The sequence below is a fragment of the Anabrus simplex genome, chromosome 1 (assembly GCF_040414725.1).
Source record: "Anabrus simplex isolate iqAnaSimp1 chromosome 1, ASM4041472v1, whole genome shotgun sequence".
In the NCBI taxonomy this organism is placed as follows: domain Eukaryota; kingdom Metazoa; phylum Arthropoda; class Insecta; order Orthoptera; family Tettigoniidae; genus Anabrus; species Anabrus simplex.
In genome coordinates this window covers 1,638,630,696-1,638,657,932 of record NC_090265.1, presented here as the reverse complement: position 1 = coordinate 1,638,657,932, position 27,237 = coordinate 1,638,630,696, and the positions used below count along the sequence as shown (strand labels likewise).

At 37.5% G+C, this 27,237-nt stretch overlaps 1 protein-coding gene across 1 annotated transcript in view; it reads left to right on the top strand.

Moving 5' to 3' along the window:
* The window catches only part of LOC136863290 (cation-independent mannose-6-phosphate receptor), an 84,699-nt gene that overhangs the window by 22,041 nt on the left and 35,421 nt on the right, over window positions 1-27,237 (top strand). Inside the window, exon 3 of the mRNA XM_068226426.1 lies at window positions 11,567-11,679. Within this exon, the coding sequence (XP_068082527.1) occupies window positions 11,567-11,679 (113 nt within the window). The remainder of the gene's footprint in view (window positions 1-11,566; window positions 11,680-27,237) is intronic.

Genomic DNA, 27,237 nt, shown 5'->3' with positions numbered 1-27,237 from the left:
TGAAGCAGAGCTGAAGGATACAAAAGTGTGATTGGTAAAATAATGTGGGGAAGATATGGCAGCTAATAGCAATAGGAAGCATTTGCTGGACTTGTGGTAGTATGGGTTTAGCAGTTACGAATACATTCCTCAGACATAAGGCTATTCACCGCTACACATAGGAGGGTAGAGGTACCAGATCCATAGTAAACTATATCTTAACCGACTTCAAATTCAGGAAATCTGTTAGGAATGTACAAGTTTTCCGGGGATTTTTCGATGATACAGACCACGATCTGATCTGTAGTGAACTAAGTAATTCTTGGCCTAGGATAGAGAAAGTTAAATCTGTCTGCAAACGAATAAGGATAGAAACTTTCCAGGACTAGGAAATTAGACAGAAGTACATGCATATGATTAGTGAGAAGTTCCGAACAGTGGACAGTAAGCAGACTCAGAATATAGGATATATATACGGCAAACCTTTTGATACTTAAGCATTTAACCAAACGCAGTGTAGTGTAGATACATTGTAGTATAGATATAATACAGTACATTTAGATAGTGCCGTATCTTGCCTGCTATATTCGTGTGTTATCTTTCGTGTGTATCTATTAGACCGTAATACTAATAATAATTTGTCTAAGCATTTAGCTTCGTTGGTAATCTTTGAGTACAGTAGTTCTTGCAAATTTCATTTCTGTTGTGCTTAGTAGCGACATACGGTACGGTACCGGTATCGTGATTAGGATACGTCTGAAAGTAGTTTAAAAATTACTGTAGTGTACTGTACAGTAGTATACGAGTAATATCCTATTAGAATTGAGTGTGCTTATTTTATTATTGTAAAATATTTGTGTAGTACTGGTGTAGTAGAGGTATCCGTAGAAACTCTTACTAAAATACTGTTGTTGTAATTAGGAAAGGCTTAATTGCAGTTTGGAATTGTGTAGTTCTTGTGTATTACTTTCGATATTCAGTAATCAACAGCAGTTTTTATCCTGTTAGGGGTTGTAGAATTTAAAAAAATAGAGCACGACTAAGTAGTATTGTAGTGTAGTCGTATATTAATTACCTTATTGTTGTGTACTATCCCAGACAATATATCCCTTCGTTCATTTATTTTTTGCAAATAAGTTATTTTATTTTTAATTCATTTCCCCCCCCCCCCCCCCGTAAAGAATGGCTAAGGAGAGCGAGTGTACTTATTGTGGGTGTGGTGAGGCATTGAGGGGTATGAGGGAGGAGTTGGAAAGTTTGAGGGAGATAATTAGGATTCTCACAGAAGACAGGAAGGAAGATAGGACTCCCTCAAACAATGTACAGGTTACAGTAGGTGTACAAGAGGGAGGGGAAGGAAAGGGAGGAGTTGTAGAGGACAGGTGGTCTAATGTTCTAAGGGGAAGGAGATTGCAGGCTAAGGGCTCTATTCAGGATCAGAATTCAGGACAGGTGTCTGTGCGAAATCGGTACGAGTCACTCCAGGTAGAACAACAGAGGGAAGATGAGGGACAGGGAACTGTTGCTGAGATGCGTGGAAGTAGGAGGAAGGGAAAAGGTAGGAAAGGGAAATGTAGAGTAGAGGATAGGAAAAGACAGGTGGAACAGGGTCATGGGAAGGAGAAAAGGGAGTAGCTTCTGCAGCAGTGAGAGAAGATAGGGCTGACCAGGAGGGGAGGGGATCAGATGAGGTGGGGAGGGTTGAGGCTCTGGTCATGGGGGATTCCATCGTTAGACACGTGGGGAAAGTGTGTGGAGGAAAAGGAACCAGGGTAGAATGTTATCCAGGAATTAGATTGAGGCAGATGTTGAGGAAAGTAGAAGAGAGGGAGGAGGGGAAGGAGAAGGTGGTAGTGTTTCACATTGGTACCAACAACATAAGGCAAGCTGATATAGGTACCAACATAGTTGGAGATGTGTGGGATCTGGTAAATGCAGCACGGGTGCAGTTTAAGAAAGCGGAGATTGTTATTAGTGGAATACTGTGTAGGAGGGATACTGACTGGAGGGTGATTGGGGATTTAAATGAGACTATGGAGTGGGTATGTGGGAAACTGGGAGTGAAATTTCTAGATCCTAATGGGTGGGTAGGAGATAGGAATCTGCGCTCAGATGGCCTTCATTTAAACCGCAGTGGTACATATAAGTTAGGAAATTTGTTTGGAAGGGTAATAGGGAGGTACATTCAGGGAAACGGGATGGCCTAGGGAGCGGTGATAAGGGAACAGGGAACTGGAAATCAAGTAGGGATGACATGAAATTGTTAGTGTTGAACTGTAGAAGTATTGTAAAGAAAGGAATAGAATTAAGTAATTTAATAGATATATATTTACCAGATATTGTAATAGGAGTTGAATCATGGCTGAGAAATGATATAATGGATGCAGAAATTTTCTCACGGCACTGGAGTGTGTATCGTAGAGATAGGATAGGAATAGTGGGAGGGGGAGTGTTCATTCTGGTGAAAGAAGAATTTGTAAGCTACGAAAAAGGTAAAGTTGAGACACATGAAATTCTAGGTGTAAGGCCCATTTCTAAAGATAATAGGCAACTTGATATATTTGGAGTGTACAGATCGGGAAAGGGTAGCACTGACGTGGATTCGGAATTATTTGATAGGATAGTCAGCTATGTGGGAAACGACATGGAAAGAAATGTGATTGTAGCGGGAGATCTGAATTTGCCAGATGTAAATTGGGAAGGAAATGCGAACGACGGGAAGCATGACCAACAAATGGCAAATAAGTTAATATGGGAAGGACAGCTGATTCAGAAAGTGATGGAACCAACCAGAGGGAAAAATATCCTGGATGTGGTGCTGATAAAACCAGATGAGCTCTATAGGGAAACTGAAGTAATAGATGGTATTAGTGATCATGAAGCTGTTTTTGTGGTAGTTAAAAATAAATGTGATAGAAAGGAAAGTCTTAAAAGTAGGACTGTTAGGCAGTACCATATGGCTGATAAAGCAGGCATGAGGCAGTTTCTAAAAAGTAACTATGATCGGTGGAAAACGGTAAATAAAAATGTAAACAGACTCTGGGATGGGTTTAAAGAAATTGTTGAGGAATGTGAAAACAGGTTTGTACCTTTAAGGGTGGTAAGGAATGGTAAAGACCCACCTTATTATAATAGAGAAATAAAGAGACTAAGAAGGAGGTGCAGACTGGAAAGAAATTAGAGTTAGAAATGGCTGTGGAAGTAAGGAGAAATTGAAGGAACTTCCTAGAAAATTGAATCTAGCAAAGAAGGCAGCTAAGGATAACATGATGGCAAGCGTAATTGGCTGTCATACAAATTTTAGTGAAAAATGGAAGGGTATGTATAGGTATTTTAAGGCAGAAACAGGGAGTGTGTATGTAAAGATCTTCAAAAGGCAGAAGTATTCAGTCAGCAGTATGTAACGATTGTTGGTTTCAAGGATAATGTCGAGATAGAGGAGGAGACTAAGGCCAAAGAAGTAATAAAATTTACATATGATAACAATGACATTTACAATAAGATACAAAAGTTCAAAACTAGAAAAGCGGCTGGAATTGATCAGATTTCTGGGGATATACTAAAGACAATGGGTTGGGATATAGTACAATATCTGAAGTACTTATTTGATTATTGTTTGGTCGGAGGAGCTATACCAGATGAATGGAGAGTTGCTATAGTAGCCCCTGTGTATAAAGGAAAGGGTGATAGACATAAAGCTGAAAATTACAGGCCAGTAAGTTTGACATGTATTGTATGTAAGCTTTGGGAATGCATTCTTTCTGATTATATTAGACATGTTTGTGAAATTAATAACTGGTTCGATAGAAGGCAATTCGGTTTTAGGAAAGGTTATTCCACTGAAGCTCAACTTGTAGGATTCCAGCAAGATATAGCAGATATCTTGGATTCTGGAGGTCAAATGGACTGTATCGCGATTGACCTGTCTAAAGCATTTGATAGGGTGGATCATGGGAGACTACTGGCAAAAATGAGTGCAATTGGACTAGACAAAAGGGTGACTGAATGGGTTGCTATATTTCTAGAAAATAGATCTCAGAGAGTTAAAGTAGGTGAAGTTTTGTCTGACCCTGTAATAGTTGAGAGGGGAGTTCCTCAGGGCAGTGTTATCGGACCTTTATGTTTTCGTATATATATAAATGATATGAGTAAAGGAGTGGAATCGGAGGTAAGGCTTTTTGCGGATGATGTTATTCTCTATAGAGTGATAAATAAGTTACAAGATTGTGAGCAACTGCAACGTGACCTCGAAAATGTTGCGAGATGGACAGCAGACAATGGTATGTTGATAAACGGGGTTAAAAGTCAGGTTGTGAGTTTCACAAATAGGAAAAGTCCTCTCAGTTTTAATTACTGCGTTGATGGGGTGAAAGTTCCTTTTGGGGATCATTGTAAGTATCAAGGTGTTAATATAAGGAAAGATCTTCATTGGGGTAATCACATAAATGGGATTGTAAATAAAGGGTACCAATCTCTGCACATGGTTATGAGGGTGTTTAGGGGTTGTAGTAAGGATGTAAAGGAGAGGGCTTATAAGTCTCTGGTAAGACCCCATCTAGAGTATGGTTCCAGTGTATGGGACCCTCACCAGGATTACCTGATTCAATAACTCAAAAAAATCCAAAGAAAAGCAGCTCGATTTGTTCTGAGTGATTTCCGACAAAAGAGTAGCGTTACAAAAATGTTGCAATGTTTGGGTTGGGAAGAATTGAGAGAAAGAAGAAGAGCTGCTCGACTAAGTGGTATGTTAGGCATAGATATCAAGGATGATTAAATAAAAAACCACCTATTCAATACTTTCCACGTTTAATGTGGTTATTATCTACATGATTTTATGTAGACTTATTTGGTCAGGTACATGTTTCACCCATTATTTTGGGCATCTTCATCCTGTAAACAACCTTTAGGTCAAGGTTTGGGACCTTTTTAACCAATATAAACATACTAATATATACACTATATACAACATATACATTATATACAATATATACAAACATAAGTCAATACAGTAAAGTTTTTTGGTCCTAATCTATCTAATATGGAAAATGTCCAAAACTAAAATGGATCTTCTTTTCGGTGAAGAGGATTGCATATCGGGGTTTATGTGACCCCTATATCATATTAAGTACTTGACGTATCGTGTCTGGTGACAGGATGTGTCGTCAACAATAAGTGGAGATTTGAACTGATTGTAGGTTGGTCAAGATTGAAAATATAAATTTAAATTGAATGTGTTTTAACTTGGCAGTTCTGGTTAACTTAAAATGTTCAAAACTAAAAATAAAATGAAACGGATCTTCTTTTTTCTTGAGAAGGGGTGATATTAAAACTGGAGCTTGTTTGACCCACGATTTTCATTTTCATGTTCTTGACGTAACTAATATTTAAATGTGTTGTCGTGCACAAGTGGAGATTCAAAAGCCGATTGTTGTAGGTAGACTGGTCAAAAACGTTGTGAATGAAACTGTTAGCGTCTTGACTTTGGGTCTCATGTAACGTCAAGGAATTGACAAGAGTACAATATTTAGCTGTTTCATAGTTTTAGGCTGCTGCTTAATTGGGAAGAGACATCCTAGACACTTGATACAGTCTTGTGTGAAAATTGTTCCCGTTGATGTGTTGCTTGGTCTTTGGGAGGGATCTTAAGAATATCTGTAATGAAGTAGAAAAATAATTTTGAATTAAAAATTTTTTGAGCACGCGTTGTGATAAAATGTATTAAATTAACACCTCTTAACTGTAAAATGACTTACTTGTTCAGTTAATACTAGATGGATCTGTCTGTTCCGGCAGCGCCTGTCTTGTCACCATTTCTACTCCTGGTGTTGTACTGGTGCGGTAATGGAGGGGCGGGGCATGGAGGGAGAGTGGGGGTAGGCTGGTCTATGGGCGTGTGTGCTGTTGCTGGAGGGGAGTTTCTAGAAGCAATATGGGCGGGTTTAACTTTTGGCATGATGGATGAAGCATTTGAGTGTGGAGATTTAAATAATTGAGGGATTTTGTTTTGATCTGAATTCACGATATTAATTAATCTAGGTGTTAATTCGTACAAAGGATTTTTAATTTCATTGACGTCGTTGAGATTTTTATTTTTATTGTAGGATTGGTCTAAAAAGATGTGTAGGTTTTCCAGTTCATTCATTAATTTCCCTTTACCTATGCTTCTAATGATGGTAAGATCTTTCTCTATGGATGTAAAGTGATGGCCCGTTTCTCTCATATGTTGGCTCATCGCTGAGTACTTATTGTGTTTTTGAGCGTTATAATGTTCCAGATATCTCGTGTTAAAGCTGCGGCCAGTCTGTCCGATATAAGAAAAACCACATTGTGTACATGTTAGTTTATATATGCCAGACCTTGAATAAGTGGTATGTTCCGAGCTGTCAGCGGAGAGATGGCGTGGAATGACATTAGTAGACGAATAAGTTTGAATGGCGTTTATAAAAGTAGGAAAGATCACAATATGAAGATAAAGTTGTTATTCAAGAGGACAAACTGGGGCAAATATTCATTTATAGGAAGGGGAGTTAGGGATTGGAATAACTTACCGAGGGAGATGTTCAATAAATTTCCAATTTCTTTGAAATCATTTCGGAAAAGGCTAGGAAAGCAACAGATAGGGAATCTGCCACCTGGGCGACTGCCCTAAATGCAGATCAGTATTGATTGATTGAGAATGGGTGGCATACATGGGTGCTTGGATGCTGTAGTGGAAACAACAAGGGAATGCCTAGGAACAACTGTGTGTAAATATGTGAAAAAGAGAACATCTTGGTGGAACGATTAAGTGTGAGCAACTTGTAAAAAAAAAAAAAAAAAAAAAAAAAAAAAAGTTTATCAGAAAAAATGGCTCCAAACAAGGGCTGATGCAGACAGGGAATTGTACGTAGATGTAGATAAAAGAAACAGAGTGAAACAAATAGTTGTTGAATCAAAGAAAAAGTCATGGAAAGATTTTGGTAATAACCTGGATAGGCTAGGTCAAGCACCAGGTTTCCTGTACAGTAATAAAGGATCTCAGGTAGGGAGGGAAAAAGGAAATGAACAGTGTTTTTGGTAATTCAGATTAACTCATAACAGATTCCAGGGAATCACTGGAGAGGTGGAGGGAATATTTTGAAAATCTTCTCATCGTCAAAGGAAATCTTCATGATGCTGTTGTGAACAACCAAGCTCATGGGGAGGTGGAAAGGATGGTAAATTAACTCCATTATCATAAAGCAGCAGAATAGATGAAATTAGACCTGAAATGGTGAAGTATATTGTGAAGGCAGGGAGGAAATGGCTTCATAGAGTAGTAAGAATAGCATGGAGTGTTGGTAAGGTACCTTCAGATTGGACAAAAGCAGTAATTGCACCCATTTATGAGCAAGGGAAGAGGAAGGATTGCAACAACTATTGAGGTATCTCATTGATTAGTATACCAGGCAGAGCATTCACTGGCATCATGGAAGGGAGGGTGCGATCAGTGGTTGAGAGGAAGTTGAATGAAAACAAGTGTGGTTTCAGACCACAGAGGGACTGTCAGGATCATATTTTCAGTATGCGCCAGGTAATTGAAAAATGCTACGAGAGGAATAGACGGTAATTTGTTTCGTGGATCTAGAGAAAGCATATGACAGGGTACTGAGGGAAAAGATGTTCACTATACTGGGGGTCTATGGGATTAAGGGTAGATTATTAAAATGAATGAAAGGCAATAATGTTGACAATTGGGCTGTAGTGAGAATTGATGGTAGAATGAGTTCTTGTTAGGCTACTTACAGGGGTTAGATGGGGCTATAATCTTTCACCTATGTTGTTCGTAGTTTACTTGGATCATCTGCTGAAAGCTATAAAGTGGCTGGGGTGGATTCAGTTAGGTGGAAATGTAGTAAGCAGTCTAGTTGGTCTTAATGGCAGATCGTGCCGAAAGCCTGCAGTCTAATATTTTGGAAGTTGAAAATAGGTGCAATGAATATGGTATGAAAATTAGGCTTTAGAAGATTAAATTGTTGTCAGTAGGTAAGAAATTCAACAGAATTGAATGTCGGATTGGTGATACAAAACTAGAACAGGTAGATAGTTTCAAGTATTTAGGATATGTGTTCTCCGAGGATGGTAATATAGTATGCGAGATTGAATAAATGTGCAATAAAGCTAACGCATTGAGCTCGCAGTTGCGGTCAACAGTAGGCATCTTCTGTAAGAAGGAAGTTAACTCCCAGACAAAACTATCTTTACATAGTTTCAGACCAACTTTGCTTTACAGGAATGAAAACTGGGTGGACTCAGGATATCTTATTCATAAGTTAGAAGTAACAGACATGCAAGTATAATACCAATATAAGTGGTCCATTATTGGACATTATAAATTTACTCATTCGGGACAAATATTTCAGGTTCCCTATGGGAATCAACATCTGTATCATCAGACATGAAAGTAGCGAGGATGATTGCTGGTACAAACAAGTGGGAACAATTGCAGGAGGGTACTCGACATGAGGAGATAAAGGCTATGTTATGAATGAACTCGATGGGTGAATCTGTATGTATAAACAGGCTTCGGAGTTGGGGGTCATGTGAGGTGAATGGAGGAAGATAGGTTACCTAGGAGAATAATGGACTCTGTTATGGTGGGTAAGAAAAGTAGAGAGAGACCAAGATGACGATGGTTAGACTCGTTTTCTAACAATTTAAAGATAAGAGGTATAGTCATAAATGAGGCCACAGCACTAGTTGCAAACAGAGGATTGTGGCAGTGTTTAGTAAACTCACAGAGGCTTGCAGACTGAACGCTGAAAGGCGTAACAGTCTATAATAAAATAATAATCGTATTGCCTCAGCTACCGTGTGCAGACATTTCAATTTGACACCATCTGGCTGTCTGCTCGTCAATTTCGACGTTCCGTTTTACTCTAGGCCCACTAGATGGCAGACCGAGTAAACCGAAACTCTCTTGGGCGTCTATGGCTGAGATTTAATGAATTTTGTCGGGTAAACACCAAATGTGTCACCAGAGGATCTTTTACATGCCGACATCGTACGACATGGAGTGTCAAATGGACTTTTTTCCGCCCTTCAAAAATCGGACTGCCTCTGCCGGGTTTGAACCCGCTATCTTGGGATCCAGAGGCCGACACTCTACCACTGATCCACAGAGGCAGCTGTAACGGTCTATAATGATGTATGTATGGTAACTGAAGTGCAATGTTGAGTCTATCAGCATACATCCGTACTTTAACTATCCCTGCTGTGTGAGTAGAGTCTAAGATTGGTCTTGCTAATTTTGCAAAGGTAAGTGAAGTTTGAGAGAACAGAGATGAACTCCTCAGTATGTCCCTATAATTCCACAGTACCCATTTGGTTGTTCCATAGTTTGACCTCAGGGTTCTCCATGTAGTGGCAATCTGCCTGCTTGGCTTGCTTCCCTCCTTTTATATCCTGGTGCAACAGTGACGTAGGCTGGCCACTTGTTCCCATACTGGCTCAGTCTGAGATATTTGAGAAGTGCGCACAAAGTTTGAGTGGGCACCACAAGAAAGCTGCAGTGAAATGTTGTGTTCAGCTCCAGTGCAGTGATGTACTTAGAACTGCTTCTTATACATTACACATGAATTCTGCCTGAAGCATGGTACGGCAGGTGGTATAAACTGAGGTGTAAATGAAGCTACTACTTACCTCACAAACATTGCCCTTTGCTACAGGCTCTTCCCTTGGACAGATAATTTGCTAAATCTTTTAAAAAATCACATTTTCAAACTGTGGACATTGACCCTATCTTCCTTGTACCAAAATTTACAGTCGGTGCATGTGGTCTACAAAGGCCAGGCAATCTACTGTCAGCCCTTCCCTCTTGTGATAAAGGTGAACCCACCTCTGAACACCCAAGTTCAGTAGCGACGATTAAGGGGGGTGAGCCGGGGGGGGGGCACTTTTTAGAGAGGGCCAATGACCATAGATGTTAGGGCACTTTAAACAAGCATCATCATCATCAACAACTTTTTGGAGAAAATATTACATTTTTATTCCATTTTAGCTGGCTGAAACTAGGAATTACAGTAATTATTTAGAAAAAGCCATTTGTACAAGCCCTGTTGTCTTATCAGATAATTCTTTTCTTTATTTTCTTTAACCATTACCAAAATTATTAGCAAAAATATGCACAAAATGTCCTTCGTTCCGGCTGTTGATTTGTATGGCGTCACAGCAAATAGTGGTGACTTTGCCTGTGCTATGACGAAGGGTATCAGGGCTATATTTTTTTTGGTAAGGTCATAGACAGTGAGGTATGATTCATCCGCTTGCCACGTGCATTCATCAGTCTGGCAGTCTCTTTAGTGTCTATTAGTTTTTTAGTGTATAGTCAAATACTAAATAGTTTTAATTGAATAATCGCGCCATATTTCTTTTTATTTGTAATGTCTGTTAGGTCATCAGCCCAGAGGCTGGTTGGATCCTCAAATAGCATCACCAAAGGCTATGCCGTTATAGGGAAACCACAAAAACCAATGGCAGTACCAAAATGAGGTGTACAAGGCAAGATGAGGAGTGAGGTAGTTTGCCATTGCTTTCCTCACTGGGCCAGACAGTGCGATTGTAGCACAACTAACCCTATGAGCAACACCTTTCATGACACTCGGACACACTGGTTGTGCTCTGAATGTCATTAATCAGCACCACCCATACCCCAGCAGCTTCCATATTGTCACAGCCATGGATGATACTGGGATTTCAGTAGAAGCTACACTTTACTCTGGCCTGTGCCAAGAGATGGATGCAAAAGTACTGTATCCATCAAGAAATGACAGCAGGCAGCTTACATGTATAATATTGTTCCTTTGGCAGAAGTTTTATTGTACAGTATTGAATAAATTGAAAAAAAACCATTTTACTGCATTTAAGTTAGTAAATTGTCAATCTTTACTTCTGTTGCAAAATTCGATGAGAGAGCATAAAAAACTTACCATCTTGTGGCCTTTTTTAAAGTTTTGATGTACATACCCCCCTCCCCCCATCCTCCACTATATCCCACAAACCCGGATACTGTTTGTTTACTGTATATTTTTTTGCCCCTGCACTTCCCGAAACATGTATGGTTAAATAAATAGTTTTCTTTCATCAATAAGTGTATTGACAAGGCGGATTCAAATATAACTATTTTAAATAGTTCTGTAATACATTTCTTTTAATTCCCAGTCATTGCTACTGCCCAAGTTTCAGAGTTCCTTGTACCATCAATAACATTTATTTATTTATTTCCTTCATTGGTCATTTTTATAAAAAGGGTTTTTTAGTTTTCTGTCAGCCCAGTACTTCTTCATTCTCTCCGATCACGCGTCCCGTCCCATTGTCAGTCTTTTGACCTTGGTTTGTACTGTGGTTTGTTTGTGATTTTTGATTGTGTCTGCTTTTTTTTTTTAAATCTTCTGGTTCTGACAATTTTAGCTGTCTGGATCTTGCTTACATATTTTTTCCTCCCTTGTCTCCATCCACAGGTAATGGTTGGTGTGAAGAAGTTTGGTAGGCACTTCAGTGGCTTTTCCTTGCTCTGTAAGGTATATATTTCTGTTAACATGTTAAATAAGGTTTATTTTTCTCTCTTTAGGGCCAAACAATGACTTAAAGAGCAAAAGACTGACAATAAGGCTGACTGATGGTGATCAGTGTACGTCCAGTATGAATTACAGCACTGAAATTAACTTTTATTGTACAGAAAAGGTAAGTATGGAAATGCCTAGCATAGAATTTGTATGCGTTACTGGGATTAATTTCATAAAATAATAAATAAATAGCCTGATATATTCATTAATGCTAAAATTAAATGTAAATTCTATGAAATGTTGTGAACAGTTGGAAATTTAAGAAGGAAGCCATATTTTATAATGTTGATTTGATTAACATAACAATAAGGTTTTTCAGTCTGTCGAAAACACAATATTAAACAATGAATGACATGTTTCGTTTTACAAAAACATGCTCACATTCTATCAAATCACTTTAAATCATATGTATATATGTACAGTATCGTTTACGTTGTGTGAACTTGTCAGTGATTGAGAGTTGGTGATATTACGAATAAGTAATAATTAGAGCCCAGATTTCCATGCAGATGCATGTTTCTAAATAAGCTGGTTACACTTCTCAAACTTTGCAAATAACCTAATTCGTTTTATGGCTTAACGATTCCAAATAATTGTTCTTTTTCCCTACATGTTTGCATGTTTTGGCCATTTTAGGAGAAAATTCATGCATAATGCATATTTTGAAGATTTTGGATTTAATAGCGAATGTTTGGACTTTAATATTGCATAATATGACTTTTCTTCTGACTTTGGTGCATATACACTGAGCGGCAGAAAAAACGCAACACTTCAGTTTCTTTCAGAAACTGAAATTTATTCTAAATTTGACACTATCATGACACTAATCCACTATCTTATGATAGAATATTGTGGTACGGTCCTGTCTAATGCCTATTGCTCACGGTCAAATGTTTCGTAAAATTTCTTGTACAATTAATTTTATAAAAATTTGGTGAAAACAAGTTGTGTTGCTCACGGTAAAATTATTTTAAAAAATCCATGGAAGCATCAGAATGGCCATCTATGAACTCTCTTCTGAACTAATATGTGTATGTGCTACCATCTAGCAATAAATTTTAAACTAAGAATCAGCTGTTCAACTTACAGTGTGTTTGAGAGTATGGCTCCAAAAACAAAGCACAACTTGCTGCTTTAGCTGCAATTATATGTTGTACAGTGGTAAAAAGGAAGAAAAAAATTCCAGGAAATGCTGGATTCGGGATTGGATCAAAAGAAAAGAAGATAGGGGATTGCTGTCCTTGCATGTAATAAATATCATTTTTGGTCCGTATTGATGATATTTGATTGAAATAACAACATTAAGTTATTTATTAGACCACCTAATCAATACAAAATCGTCTTGGATGATTTACATAAATTTGTTAACTAATAGTGGTACATGTTTCGCCTTCCCTGAAGGCATCATCAGCCATAGTCTTAACCTTAAATTAAAATTAAGCGTCTAAATAACATGTAATAATGAAATGAATTTTAAAATCTTGAAGAGATTTGAAGTAAAATAACATTAAAAATAACAATGATGGTTTAAAAGTACAATGTGATGAGATATAATAGTGGAAGTATTAACAAAATTAACATTAAAAGGCTTACCATTGCACTTATTTTAGCAGCCTGTAATAATGGATGAATCAGTAAGAGTTCTCATTGTAACCAAGGAATATTGCACAGATTAATATAGGAATTTTCCTAAGGGCATGATAACATTGCCATTCAAGCGGGGGTTCTCTTCTACTGTACTACAACAGCCGCGATCGGATGTGAATCAGAGTCTGACATCTCACTTTACGAATAGAAATAAATATTTGAGAATTTTCATTTGCTTAATGCCAAATGCAGGTTTTGCCCTATTGTGAATTACATTAAATCGAATATAAAACTGCATTGCTCCTATGGAATAATTTTCCAGACTCTCAATTTTTTCCGTTAAATGGGGGTTTACGCTAAATCGAGGTCACACGAAATCGGGGTTATACTGTATCAGTTTTGCACTGGTTGACTACGAGATATAAACTTGAAAATTTAAAGTAAAAGCATATGAAACATTTCACTTGCAACAATTACAACCTCAACACCAAACCAAAGACAGGCTATCAAATTAATAATGCTACATTACTAAATATTAGCAAGAAATAAACTTATAATAATAAGCAAATTTACTGGCATGGCAAGAACACCGTCACATACAAAGAAACAGAGAGCTCTTCCTGCACGTGAATCGGACGTCAGAACTAACTAGTGAAAAATAAAGGTCGGATAGTTGTTCCTGCTGTTGTAGGTACGACGTTGTAACTGGTGCAAAACCTTCAATTATTGTGTTTGGTATTTTGGTTATATTTTATTAAACGTTAAATTATCTTTCATTAAATGTTAAATATGACTAATACAGGGTTTTGCTGTAAATGTGTATTATAAAATTTGTATAACCTCAAATATGTATTGTGTATAAGTTTAACCTCAAAATCTATATAGTTGAAAGCGGTAGAAAACTCTACTATAATTTGGTATATACGAACTTGCTGTAAAGTTTATCATCCAAATACATGTAGAGACATTAGGAATGTTGGAGAGATTTCCATGTGTATTGGTAAACAGCAATGAAAGTTCTAGCTGGATCCATTACTGGAGTACTCCATTCGACTAGCTCGCTGATCGATGTTTCGAGTGTGTTCCATTAGTGTGTTGTAAGAACCCTTCCAGAAATCGATAATTCTAGATGGTTGATCGAACAGTATATATATCGAGCAGTCAGTCAGTGAGGCGTTGAGTTCAAGAGAGCGTATTTTACAGTGCGCGAGTCAGTGTTGTTGATATCTATACTTGTAAGAATCGACTTCAGGGTACTCCGCTATTAAGTGTTGTAGTGTCACTTGCTCATGTGTATAATTGTGTGTTGTGGCTTATGGTGACAATAAAGTAATTTACACAAGGAGGTGAACGTGTTCTCGTGTGATCTTTATTTCCATCAAATAAAATCGTTTGTGAGGACGCTAAATTGGCGATCGCGACAGGACACTTTGAGACTCAGCAGTGAAGATCGACCAAATGACCATGGCGATTTTATGGAAAGCGCTGGCATCCCGAGGTTTACCGATGGCTGGAATCTAAGCGGACCTACAAGAGAGGCTGCGTCAGGATTTGGTAGACGAGGAGGATCCAGGCAGCTTCGACTTTGAAGTCACCTCTGAAAGAGAAACCAACGACCGGGTAAGCATTATGTTCACACAACTAACTGCTTTGATTCAGGCCCAGTCTGAAAAAATTCGAGGCCCAGTCTAAAACCATCGAGGCCCAATCTGAAAAAACGCGAGTGGAAAATCGAGGCCCAGTCTCAAGAAATAAAGGATCAAATAAATTCTTTGGACAACGAAGTGCGTTCTCTCAAAACACCGAGCTGATCACTGACGTCGTGCAGGACAACAACGAACCAGACGGGAAACAGTCCACAGTGATGTTTGTGGTTGTGGAGTCCGTAGTTCAAGGCCCAGCGGAAAAAGCGAGTGCTCTATGTGAAAGTACGACAGCTCTGGAGAGACGGGTGAAGCTTGCAAGCACTGATGGCGGCTCCGGCGTCGTGAAGATGGCAACTCCACGGGACAACGGGATCATTATAGCGATGGCAACACGGCCAGGGGGACCCCCTCAAGGAGATGGAGAACCAATGGGGTGCGAACCAACAAACGAGGGTGCCACCTGACCAGGACACTAATCCTCGCATGAAACCATATGCCAGTAGGAACATTGAATTCAGCACCCTGGAAAAAGAGGAGACTCAACAGGGCCAAGTCCGCGACGTGTGAGCCTCTCCCGTGCGTCACACCACTGGACTATGAAGACGCGTGGGCCCTGACAGAACACAAAGGTGCGAATGAGGGGAAAGTCGGTGGAGCTTTGACTGCCACGCGAGGACCTGCGGATTATTGCCACCGGGAACAAGGACACCGTCAGCCAGACCCAGCGGATCGCCCGTGGAAAGGTGGTGGCCGCCGATCGAACTATCTGGCTGTGAAATGTGTACTGCAACAGCGCGAACGAGAGGACAGTGTGATTGAGGTAGTCTTAAGTGTAATTAAATTAATTGAATAGTGAGGACTAAGAGAGACAAACGTGTTTGGTATTTTGGTTATATTTTATTAAATGCTAAATTATATTTTATTAAATGTTATATATGTCTGATACATGGTTTCCCTGTAAATATGTATTATAAAATTTGTATAACCTCAAATACGTATTGTGTATAAGTTTAACCTCAAAATCTATATAGTCGAAAGTGGTAGAAAACTCTATAATATTCGTATATTAGATTTATTCTACTATAATTTGGTATATATGAAGGGTTCTGGAAACTTACTGTAAGGTTTATTATCCAGATACATGTAGAGACATTAGGAATGTTAGAGAGATTTCCATGTGTATTTGTAAATGGTAAGGAAACTTCTAGATGGATCCTTTACTGGAGTACTCCATTCAACTAGCTGGTTGATCGATGTTCAATTGTTCCATTAGTGTTGTAAGAACCCTTCCAGAAATCAATAATTCTAGACGGTTGATTGAACAGTATATATATCGAGCCATCAGTGAGTGAGGCGGCGAGTTCAAGAGAGTGTATATTACAGTGTGCGAGTCAATGTTGTTGATATCTGTACTTGTCAGAATCGACTTCAGGGTACTCCGCTATTAAGTGTTGTAGTGTTGTGTGTTGTCACTTACAGTGACAATAAAGTAATTTACACAAGGAAGCGAACGTGTTCGCTTGTGATATTTATTTCCGTCAAATAAAATCGCATTTGAGAACGATACTGCGGTTGACTTTAATGCACGAGTATTGATTGAGAATTGAAACTTAACTGCTTTTTGAAGTGAAAAGTGAAGCTAAGCTGCATTAGATGATGTACATGTAACATTTATGTGGAAATAACATTAATTTACACCTGTGAAGTATTTGTAATAATTTAGGAAGTGGTAGGCTGTTCCAACTCATTTCCCAAATGTTTTTATTTACTTTGTCTCCTAGTTCATTTGAGATAGAATTAAGTAGTAATTTTCTAATAAAAGAGTCTCTGTATTGAGTGTGTTGTACTGTACTGTACTGTACTGTACTTGTAAAAGTGTTGCAAGAAATTTTAACTTAAAATGAGTAATCCAGGCTGTAAGCTGGCTCTAGTATGGGGAGGATTTAAAAAACTATCCACTTCAAGTGGAAAGGGCATTAAAGCTAAATGCAAATTATGCAGTTCAGAAATGCAGGGATTAGTTGCTAGAATGAAGTTACATATGAAGTTAAAGAAATGTAACAGCACAAAAGATAATCAAGAAAAATTGTTGATACTGCAACATCTGACAATGAAGATCAAAATTCAGAGACAGATCCAGTAGTTTCACCTTCAGCGTCAAAACATAAGAGATCATTAGTTACAAATCAGAGTTATCCACTGAGGGACCATCTCTAAAAATTAAGCAAAGTCAAATTAGTCACTTTGTTGTCTGAACTAGAGAAAAATAAATAAAGGACTTATATAAACAGGTTGCAAAATTCTGTTATGCTACAAATAGTTCCTTCCACTGCATTAATTATTCAGAATTATTTTCCACCTAGTCGATACAATGATTACTTAAGGCAATTTAATGGTTAAAAGTGGTACATGTTTAGTATATTATCAAGTGTCCTTCCTCTAAAGCATTACTTTGTCAATTTATATATTTTTCATCTAAACAGTGTTATGTGGCTGAAGATGTTGATAATATACGAAACATGTACCACTTTTAACCATAAAATTGCATTGAGCAATCATTGTATCGACTAGGTGGAAAATAAATAAATACTTAATTGTGAATTCAGAAGAGTCGTAAGCATGTTGCGACCTGGCTATACTCCTCTATTATTTGCTGCAGTAGCAGGACCATTTCTTGAAGAAATTTGTCAAAGTGAGAAAGATGTGTGTTTCTCGGATTTGTGTTTGATGTATGGTCGTGTGTATTATAAGCCCTTTGTGTGTGTTATAGTGACCATCGAAAACTGGGACGTACGTTTGTTCGACACAGTTGATACATCTGGGCAACACACACACTCTCTCTCTCTCTCTCTCTCTCTCTCTCTCTCTCTCTCTCTCTCTCTCTTTAATTGAACTTGCAATAAATTCAGCGAAAAATTGTGAGAGCGAATTAAAGTATAATGTGAGGAGCTTCATTACAGACAATGTAAGCAATATGGCAAAAATGAGGAATGGTTTGAAAGAAAGGGAAGTTATTGATGTAATTACATATGGGTACTCTGCACATATTTTGAATCTTCTCTTCCAGGATCTTATCATGGACACCTCAAACATAAAAAAAACATGTAGTAGAAATTGTGGAATACTTCTGCAATATCTTGATTTAGAATTTCATTTTCCGTATTGATATTTTCCAATCGTCATAAAAGGAAAGAAGGACCGGTTTCAACCCTTCATAGTTCTATCTATCTAGATAGAAATGCAAATGTGATTCTGATATAGCTGAGGATGACCTATGAAGGGTCAAAACTGGTCGTAGATTGTAATATTTTACAAGAAAATAAATGTATTGATTAGGTGGAATTTTTCTTTCATTTTATAATGATACTTCTGCAATAATCATGCAAAATTTAGGAGTGAATGAGGACAATCATTAATCCTGCTTCAGGAAGTTCGATGGAATGCATTGTCTGACTGCCTTCAATCTTACATTAAAAATGGGCTAATACTTGTGAAGAAAATAGAGATAAGATTCGAGATTCCATTAAGAAGGTTAGTGACCTTCAAATAAAGAGAAAAGCTTAAGAAGTTTTCAGTGTGTTAAAACTAACAGCACTGGCTTTCGATGTAACCCAGGGAAGTGACTGTACCATTGGACAAGCAGTGAAAGTATAGTAAAATACTAAAGTATGACCTGGAGGAATTAAGAGTGTTATGAAATCCGTAATTAATATCACAAAAACTAAAATGTTGAAAAATATTATCAGGCATTAGCTGCACCAGATTTTCTGGCTTTCCCTCTTGTTCATTCAGTATTAATCAACTCAGAATGTGTTTTACATTCATCCGATCCATCAAAACTCGAAGGTGTGGTTTCAGCATTCGTGACGTCTGCATGCTTTATGATGCTGACGCCAGTCCAGTTTCTGACAGATTTTAAATTTTTCTTCATTAAGAAGGAATTTCATGACTTTCTTTGTATCCATAATTAGGCTATAACAAGACAAATATGCACCACACTAGTCAGTTTCATACGATTATATTCCTGATCCATATATAGGCTACCGTGTCACGCAACAAAACTTCACTGTACCACTCAACACAAAATACATTTCTAACTTCTGAATGGAATGCAAAATACAAGCACAAACTGGCTCACTGTGTTATTCAGCAATCTCGTTGCTAACCGGCAAGCAAAACTGAACATTCCTGTGGCCAACGGTTTGCTCCCTGAAGGTGCAACTTATCCTGTGAAGTTCAGGAATTTAAGGCCTTTTTCTGTAATCACTCAACTGTGGTGACGGCTCTTACCCGAGTTGGAAATCATGTTTCTTTCACAAAGAATGAAAATAACATTTTCAGGGCTAGGAAAAATGTGATCGTACTAAGCAGTAATAGCGAAAATTTGTTTCGCGGTAATTCGATTTGTATTATCCATTTTACAGACTAAAAATCATACGGTTCAACTTCAATAATGCTTATGTATATCAGCCCATGTCGGATCATAACAACTAAGCCAACAGTTTACAGATATTAGTTGAACCACACCAAGGGACAACAAAATCATTGAAACAAAAAGATCTCCAGCTCAAGACTGTTTTAACGACCACCATCTCACAGTTATTTTCATCATGCTTTTTAAGAAAAAACTTTTTAAGCAATGTTTAATTTTGTGTGTCTGGTGTTAAGTCATTATTTATGTCTTACTGAGGATGCCCAACGCTGGGTCGAAATATGTCTGTCTGTGTAAACTTTCATATTAATTGGACATAAAATATATTATAGTATTGACCAGGAGGATATCAAAATAATTTTGTATTATATTGTAAGAAGTGTATAAAGCTCCCCACTTAAAGGGTTTGGCATCTTTTATCACAAATTTGGTTTTGCGATAGGTTTCAAAGTGTTGAGGATACTTATTTTTTTATGCCTCCTCTTTGCCTTCTCCCGTGCAGAGATTAATTTCTTAATTGCCAATGTTATCCACAGGTTTTGTGTATGCTTGGCTCTAAGTACTTGTAATGGGGAATGCTTATCGTACAATTCAAAAAGTAAACTGTTAAATTTTGTGGCTTTATCATTGATATTACACTGTCACATTAGTTGCTCTCATCCACAAATACATTGAACTACCTTGTTAACCAACATCAATCAGCATTTATCTCAGTCAGAAGATATTATTCCCACTGAGCATCAATATCCTGTTCAAGAGGAGATTACTTTCCAGTCAGAATTAAAGGAATGGAAGAAATTCACGCAGTTCTCCGGTGAAAACTATTCTGATTTCAACACACTCGTGTGGGAGTTGTTGGAATTTCTGAGTAACTCTATCCATCTCTTACTTTGTCCGAAACGCCCTGCTACAAAATATTATGAAGCCAGGAGAAAACGTCTCTGACATTAAGGTAAAACACATAGCAAGTCGTCAAATCCACAACGTGCGAGCCGTGCAACCAAGAGAGAACACAAGAAACAAAATGTAAATGTGACTATCAGCTCACTCAGTTTCAGTTCTGCAATCAGTGAAGGAAAGCCGTGCATAGGATACTGAATCCAAAATCTGAATCTAGCAACTTCGATATTTCCAAAATATTTGCTACTTACTCTGATTTATATTCCATTGAAAATTCCAGTATAAGTCATGATTACTGCTCCAAAATCAGTGACGTAGACCATGTAGAGCTAGATGAAACACACAGTCAAATGAAGACATTTCCATAGAAACACATCGAATTGCAATAGATACCGCTCCTTGTGCCAACCGTGTCATAGTAAGAGTCATCAGGGATGACACGGTGTGAGTGTGATATCACAGCAATCATTGCGACTTGAATGCTCTCAACAGGAAAAATACCCCATTGTCTAAAGCGAGCTAGACCCGTGTTGATACATAAAAAAGGTGATGTTAAATGTCTGTCAAACTGGAGACCAGTAACAGTCTGTTCGGTAATTAGATGTGTTATTGAAAGGGGGTGTTAGATCAGCATTTGCATTCCTTTGTAACTTTCAGCGAACACCACAGAGGCTTTAATGACCAGCCAGGATGCCTTACGAATACTTCCATTCTCGGAGGACTCCTCAAGACAGATAAGTAAGATGTTATTGTGATTTTAGACATTTCAAAAGCCTTCGACAACATCAGACATAAGCAACTAAGTCTAACACTAGCTGCTGAACTATTTCCATCTAAACTGATAATTATTGATCTACTGACTGTCAATACAACACAGATTGGAACTACTAAGGGTAAAACGAAGCAAATTCACTTGTTAAGAGGGCTTATGCAGGGATCACCATTATCGCCAGCATTTCCACAGATTTCATTTTTGATGAGATTACAGAAGAAAACCTACTACAAGATTACGACAAATCAGTTTCTGCAGAATTGCCCCCTCTTAGTATTATGGGTTTCATCGATAACACGGTTATTGTTGGCAAAAATAAGGAAGCAATACGTGTCAACTCGAGCTGCTATCACGTTGTTCCAGGAAATCGGTTTACAGATAAATGCCAACAAATGTGTATTGAGAAGGGGAACCTCGTAGATGGAGTTCTCGATATTCACGAAAATTTTAAGATTAGTTCTCTTAAAGAAAGAGATGAAATTCAATATCTTGGCGTCACTTTTAATGAAACACTCACCTTTGATGCGACCTGTTCTTTAAAAATCTTGCACAAGAAGTTAGATTTAAATTTAAGAATTTCATTTTTAAGTCCATATTGAACCAAGAATAATAGATAAGTAAAATTGAAAATCCACCTTTTCAATACTAATATTAAACTAAATAAGTTATAACATTTACTTGGAACTAGCACAAGTGCTTCATTTATTAAATTTATCAAGTCGGTTTATTTAAAATTTAATTTCACTCATTAAATAACTGACATAAAACAACACTCTCTTAATCTCAAACTCCTACAAAAAGTACATATTGAGGGGTTGAAACTTAATTTACATAATTTTAGGATCAATCTTTACGGCTTGGTTATAACAGAAACTTTACAGACATTAATCATTACATATCATTTCATTTTATTTACCTCACATTGGGTTTCATTATTAAATTACTAACATTATATTCCAAAAATAGTTGACTTGTGTTACCCTGTACAAATCAAGTTAAATTACATCAATTAAATAATCAAATTAAATTTTATTAAATCAAAGCAATCAAATAATTGAGTTCATTAACTTTATTAAATCATCACCTTTATTAAATCATCTTCTTTTGGCTGAATCATTCCTACAATTACTACCATGAACCGTACACGGACCAAGCAAGTATCTCACAACTTAAGGAAAAGGTCAAGAGTGTTAGCACGACCAGGGATAAAATAAGTAAAGGACTACTTACGATTATCCCAATCAATAGGCCGTCGCACACTGTGGAAGCTCTGGACACAAGAGGTCTAGCGAATCATCTTAAAATAAGTTACTTAATTAATTGGCTGAAATAATAACTCAAAATAAATTGATCAAACTAAATTTAATTAGGAAAATAAATTAAAAATTTTCGACCTCAAACAAAATAACAAATGAATTACCACCGCACAATGAACGTGCACACCATTCAGAAGAATTAATTAAGGATATTAATTGAAAATAAATTATTTTAACACTGACTCAAATTGCCAGGATGCAGTAAATGTTTTGAAAATAAACAAACGTAGGGCAATTGAAGATTTAAAATCTTAAGACAACTATTTTGAAAGAAGCTTGAAAACTTTCCTAATGAAATTCTCGGTCACTCCAGGCCTGCATTTAAAATTAATCAAATCGAAGAAAAGGCATAACTTCATTTAATACCACGAAATTATTCGAAACATGGGCATAAATCCAAAATTAGGATTAATAACCCAAATACTCTCCAATGAACGGTAGCTTAAACCAAATGAATTAATCAAACTCAACGAAAAACATTCCACACGCACAAGGATCTACACCAAAAATCAGCTGAAAAAAAATAAGTTACCAATAATACGACGATCCTCAAATGTCAATGTCAACACGGCATGGCCACGGTAAGTTTGCATTCTGTTACACAGATGTAACAGATGACGAGCACCGAAATCAAAACAAGCACTTGAAGTACCGAGGAAGTCATTAGAAGTCCTACATTAAAGTCGCACAGATTCTATTTTAGTAGCCCGACATTCGCTTGAAAATATTATAATTAAAAAAATAACTTGCTTTGGTGCACCAAACTAAAATTAATTGAAGTCAAGAAGGTAAACAAATGCCAACATGATCATTACAACACTGAAGCCTAAAACAAATATTATCATGTTACAAGATTTTTATGAAGACCTGTTTTAGGAAGTTAATTTCTTTTAAAAACACATGCCCAATTTCACATACGAATTTAAATATCTCCGCGTATTAACACAATTATCTAATCCATTCCTTGGTCGCTTAGTTCACTACAAAGATGGATGCACCTTACTTAGGAGGTCGAAGAAAACAAATATACAATTAAAAAATTCAGAAGGATAACCAAATATTCAGGCCTATCGCCCAGATGGGCAATCCATCACCCATGGTCTAATTTCTCGACCATCTCCTCTTCTTGCATCTTGATTTACTAGTCTTCTTAAAGCACAATCAGTAGAGAATAGGTTCCTCCGTCTTCAGACTACAAATCAATAATCGGAACAACTGCTATCTGCATTGTCGACAGACTACGACAGAGAAAGCTTCACCTCTACCGCCCAGATAGCACCACAACTAGCTACCTCGCTGCTTAAATTCCAAGTCCACCGCTAGATAGCACACCATCATCAATTATAGAAGTCCATGGAATTCTGAAGTTGAATACACGGTGGGCCAGACAAGAAAATAGACACATAACCAAATGCATCGTACCATCGCGAAGAATAATTTTAAATCCATTACAGCCTCCCCCCCGAAACCATCAACTTGGGGTGGGGTATAACAAGCAGTCATAGATAAAAACCATCTGTTGTCTCAAGAATATATGTAAGAAAAGTTCCATCTAGAATAATTTAACATAAACACTTCTCCAGGAGAGCAGAGGTATACTTGGGTGAGGTATAACAGGGATACATACCACACGCAGTTGTTTAGTGTTCAATTAAGTCCAGTTTTCACGCGCAATATCATCAGCACGCCAGTTTTCCTTGAAATGTGCATATAATACCGAGGTTTCAAAGGTAATCGAACTTCGCATAATCACAATAAATTTTCAGAGGTACAACCTACACAATAAGACAGGTCTTACAATGTTTTAAACATAACAAAATTCACTTTTGAAATTGATTCCGGGCTACAATAATAGGGGAAGACAAGACTTCATGAGTGATAACCAAATTACCACATAAATACCTCCCAAAAGAAAACACAAGAAGAAGAAAGAAAATAGAAAAATAATTAGGAAAACATAAGCCTCCACGAGAAGCAAGTCAGTGCAACAAACATTAGATAATTCTTTAAGTAACTTATCGCACTAATCACTTTATCATCAGTTTCCTCTAATCAGTACAGAATACAACTGCAAGAGCCATAAACAGAGTATCAAATCACTCACGCTAAATTACCACATCAAGCTAATAGTAGCGAATAAATCAATACATGAATAAAGATAAAATTTTAACAGTCATATCTGTGAAATTATAACCCCCAAATCAATAGATGATAAAGCCTTTCTTTTTAAATTTTCAAATCATTTCTTGGCTTAAATTAATATTCCATTCTCACAGCTTCAACTTCCATAGGCTTACTACACATATACTCGTTCCAAGCAGAAGGTGAAACAAGAAACAATAAATAGAAGAATCTGAATAACACTTTTGGAACAATAAGCAAAGCTAGCGTAGAAGATATGAATGTTTAGGGCCAAGGGTAAAAGGTTAATTACAGTTGGAGACATATGTACAATTCAGATGTAGGGTACGCGTAAGGTGGGTCATCAACAACCGAACTATCAGCAATTACCAGGCAATCACACACATTATCAACACTTACACCGGGATAGAAAATGACCAGGAGAAACACCGGAGACCAACTAGCCTGAAATCACATAGTCCTACTACAAGCTCCCATATGCAGGTAGAGGATCGATGACTGCAATACCGACTGTACAAGGAGAATAATCCCATACTTATTCTTCTACATCACAGAACGATAAGTTACGATACCAACGACACTAATTCAGGAAGGCTCCATTTTAAAAAAATGCGCTAGACAGGCAGGTTAATCGAAATGAAAGTTAAGATCATAGGATTAACAAGATGACTTCAGAAGAACGGGTTATGGCAGAGAATATAAGAAGATGAACCAAGAACCAGACGACAATCACCAAGGTACCAATTAGCTAATAATCATTCCCAAAAGAGTTGTAGATGCATAGATTAGTTCTATTTAAATCCCACTCGACACCAAGAAATCACCTCAAAGGTCATGTCCAACCTTCACTTGATGTCCATCGAAAACTCCTCCAAACTAGATTACCACAACAACAATTCAACACCACTCTAATGATTACCAGTGCCGATGTATCAGCCACAAGGGTAAAGGACATACAAATCCTCGACAGCATCCCACCAATCACAGAGTGCCCACCCAATATCATCACAACAACCGCAATGACACCATCATGACTTCAGAGGAACACAGTCACCTCTCAATGAAACCATAATGCCACCCCAACATAATTCCCAAAATCAAACCCATAAATCCAAACTTCTCCGATACACAAGGATCAGAAACCATACCATAAGGTCATAACTCCTATATTACCCAAACCAAAATCTCACAATAATCCATAAGCCGACGAATGCCCAACCACTAACATGACTCTACAACTCTACACCGAATCAGTACAGCAAAATAGGTTTAAATTTCCCTAAAACCCTCAGCAGAAAGAAAACAGAGATGTACAGACAGGATACTCGACTGCAATTCAAAATAAGACCTCCCGATTACAACTTGCATAGGCTCAGAAATAACGCTACAAGATTTAACGGACCACCTACCTTAGTAATTCACATGCCAAACCAAATTAAAGAACAGCAACAAGAGTTTCATGAAATAAACGCGATGTATACAGAGAACCAAATTACTTCAAAGATAAACATGAAGTTCAATACCCCCAAAAAAAAATCCATATTTTTTTTTTTTTCCAGAAACCAAGAATTAAGATACCGTAAGAGCACAAGGCTCATGCACACAGCAACCAGTAACTCTTCTCCAGCTCCGGACGACAGGATTTCACCCAATTAACTTCACTCGGATAAAGGCAGAGTACCCAATATCCTCAACACCTTTCCTCAAGTTCTCATAACGAAACCTTTAAGACTCATAGCTCCAGAGAAACACCTTTTTCTTATTATCACCCCAGACAAGAAAAAAAACTCGAGATTACAAGATACATCACAATTTTTACTGTACTACATTATGGAACGCAAACACTCAACATAGGTAATTAAAATCATAGAATTTTTTTAATAGACACTATATCAATACCAATATCACCCCAAAAAAAATTTTTTTTAAACACAAAGGTTCTCTTATAGACATCCATCCTGCACACCGCTGAATCATACTACCAAGGCCACATTACCAAAACAGGGAACCACCTCAATTCTCAAATTTCAATCTCCCACCACAACAGGTTCCAATTAAATTCACTCGATAATACTTAACAATGATAATAATAACATTATTTTAAACTTCCATCCATTGATCACTGAGTATAAATTTCACAGATACTCCCTACTTAAACATGATGAAACATCAAATACAATCTTTCTTACATTTGTCCATATGGACAGCACAATTTCCGCACTTCCATTACCCATTTTAATCAAACAATAACCCGATCGATAATTACCAACCACAAATAAGATTTTGAACTCAACCAACCCCCCATCATATATCAAGTCGCTTTCACTTGGGATAAATGAACTCTCCGAATCCTTTTTGCCACAGGATCACTGACAAGCATAGATACAGGACTCAAAAACTGCAATATCGTACAAGGTCCCTGAAATCTAGGAGCTAATTTTGAAGTAAATTTATTTATAGCCTTGCTGACAGGATAACATTTTACGAAGACTTGGTCTCCAACACTTAGCTTGGTGGGTTTTCGGCCTTTGTCATAGTTCTTACGTACCTTTTCATACGACACAGCCAACCTAGTTTTGGCCTCATCCCACACCTTTCGCACATCGCGAGGAGTAGAGACTTCAGGAAGCAGTTCCTCAATTCGAAGGAGATTAGATAGCGGAGAAAATGGAACAAAACTCAACATTAATTCCATAGGAGTTTTGCCATGAGACTCATGAACGGCAGTATTAAATGCATATGACAACCAATGAAGACAGGTGTCCCACTTGGTATGATTCGAGTGGTGGTAAGCTATGAGAGCAGATTTTAAATTTCTATTCATTCTCTCGGAATATGAGGGATTGGGATAATATGGAGTAGTGGTCACATGGGAGATGCA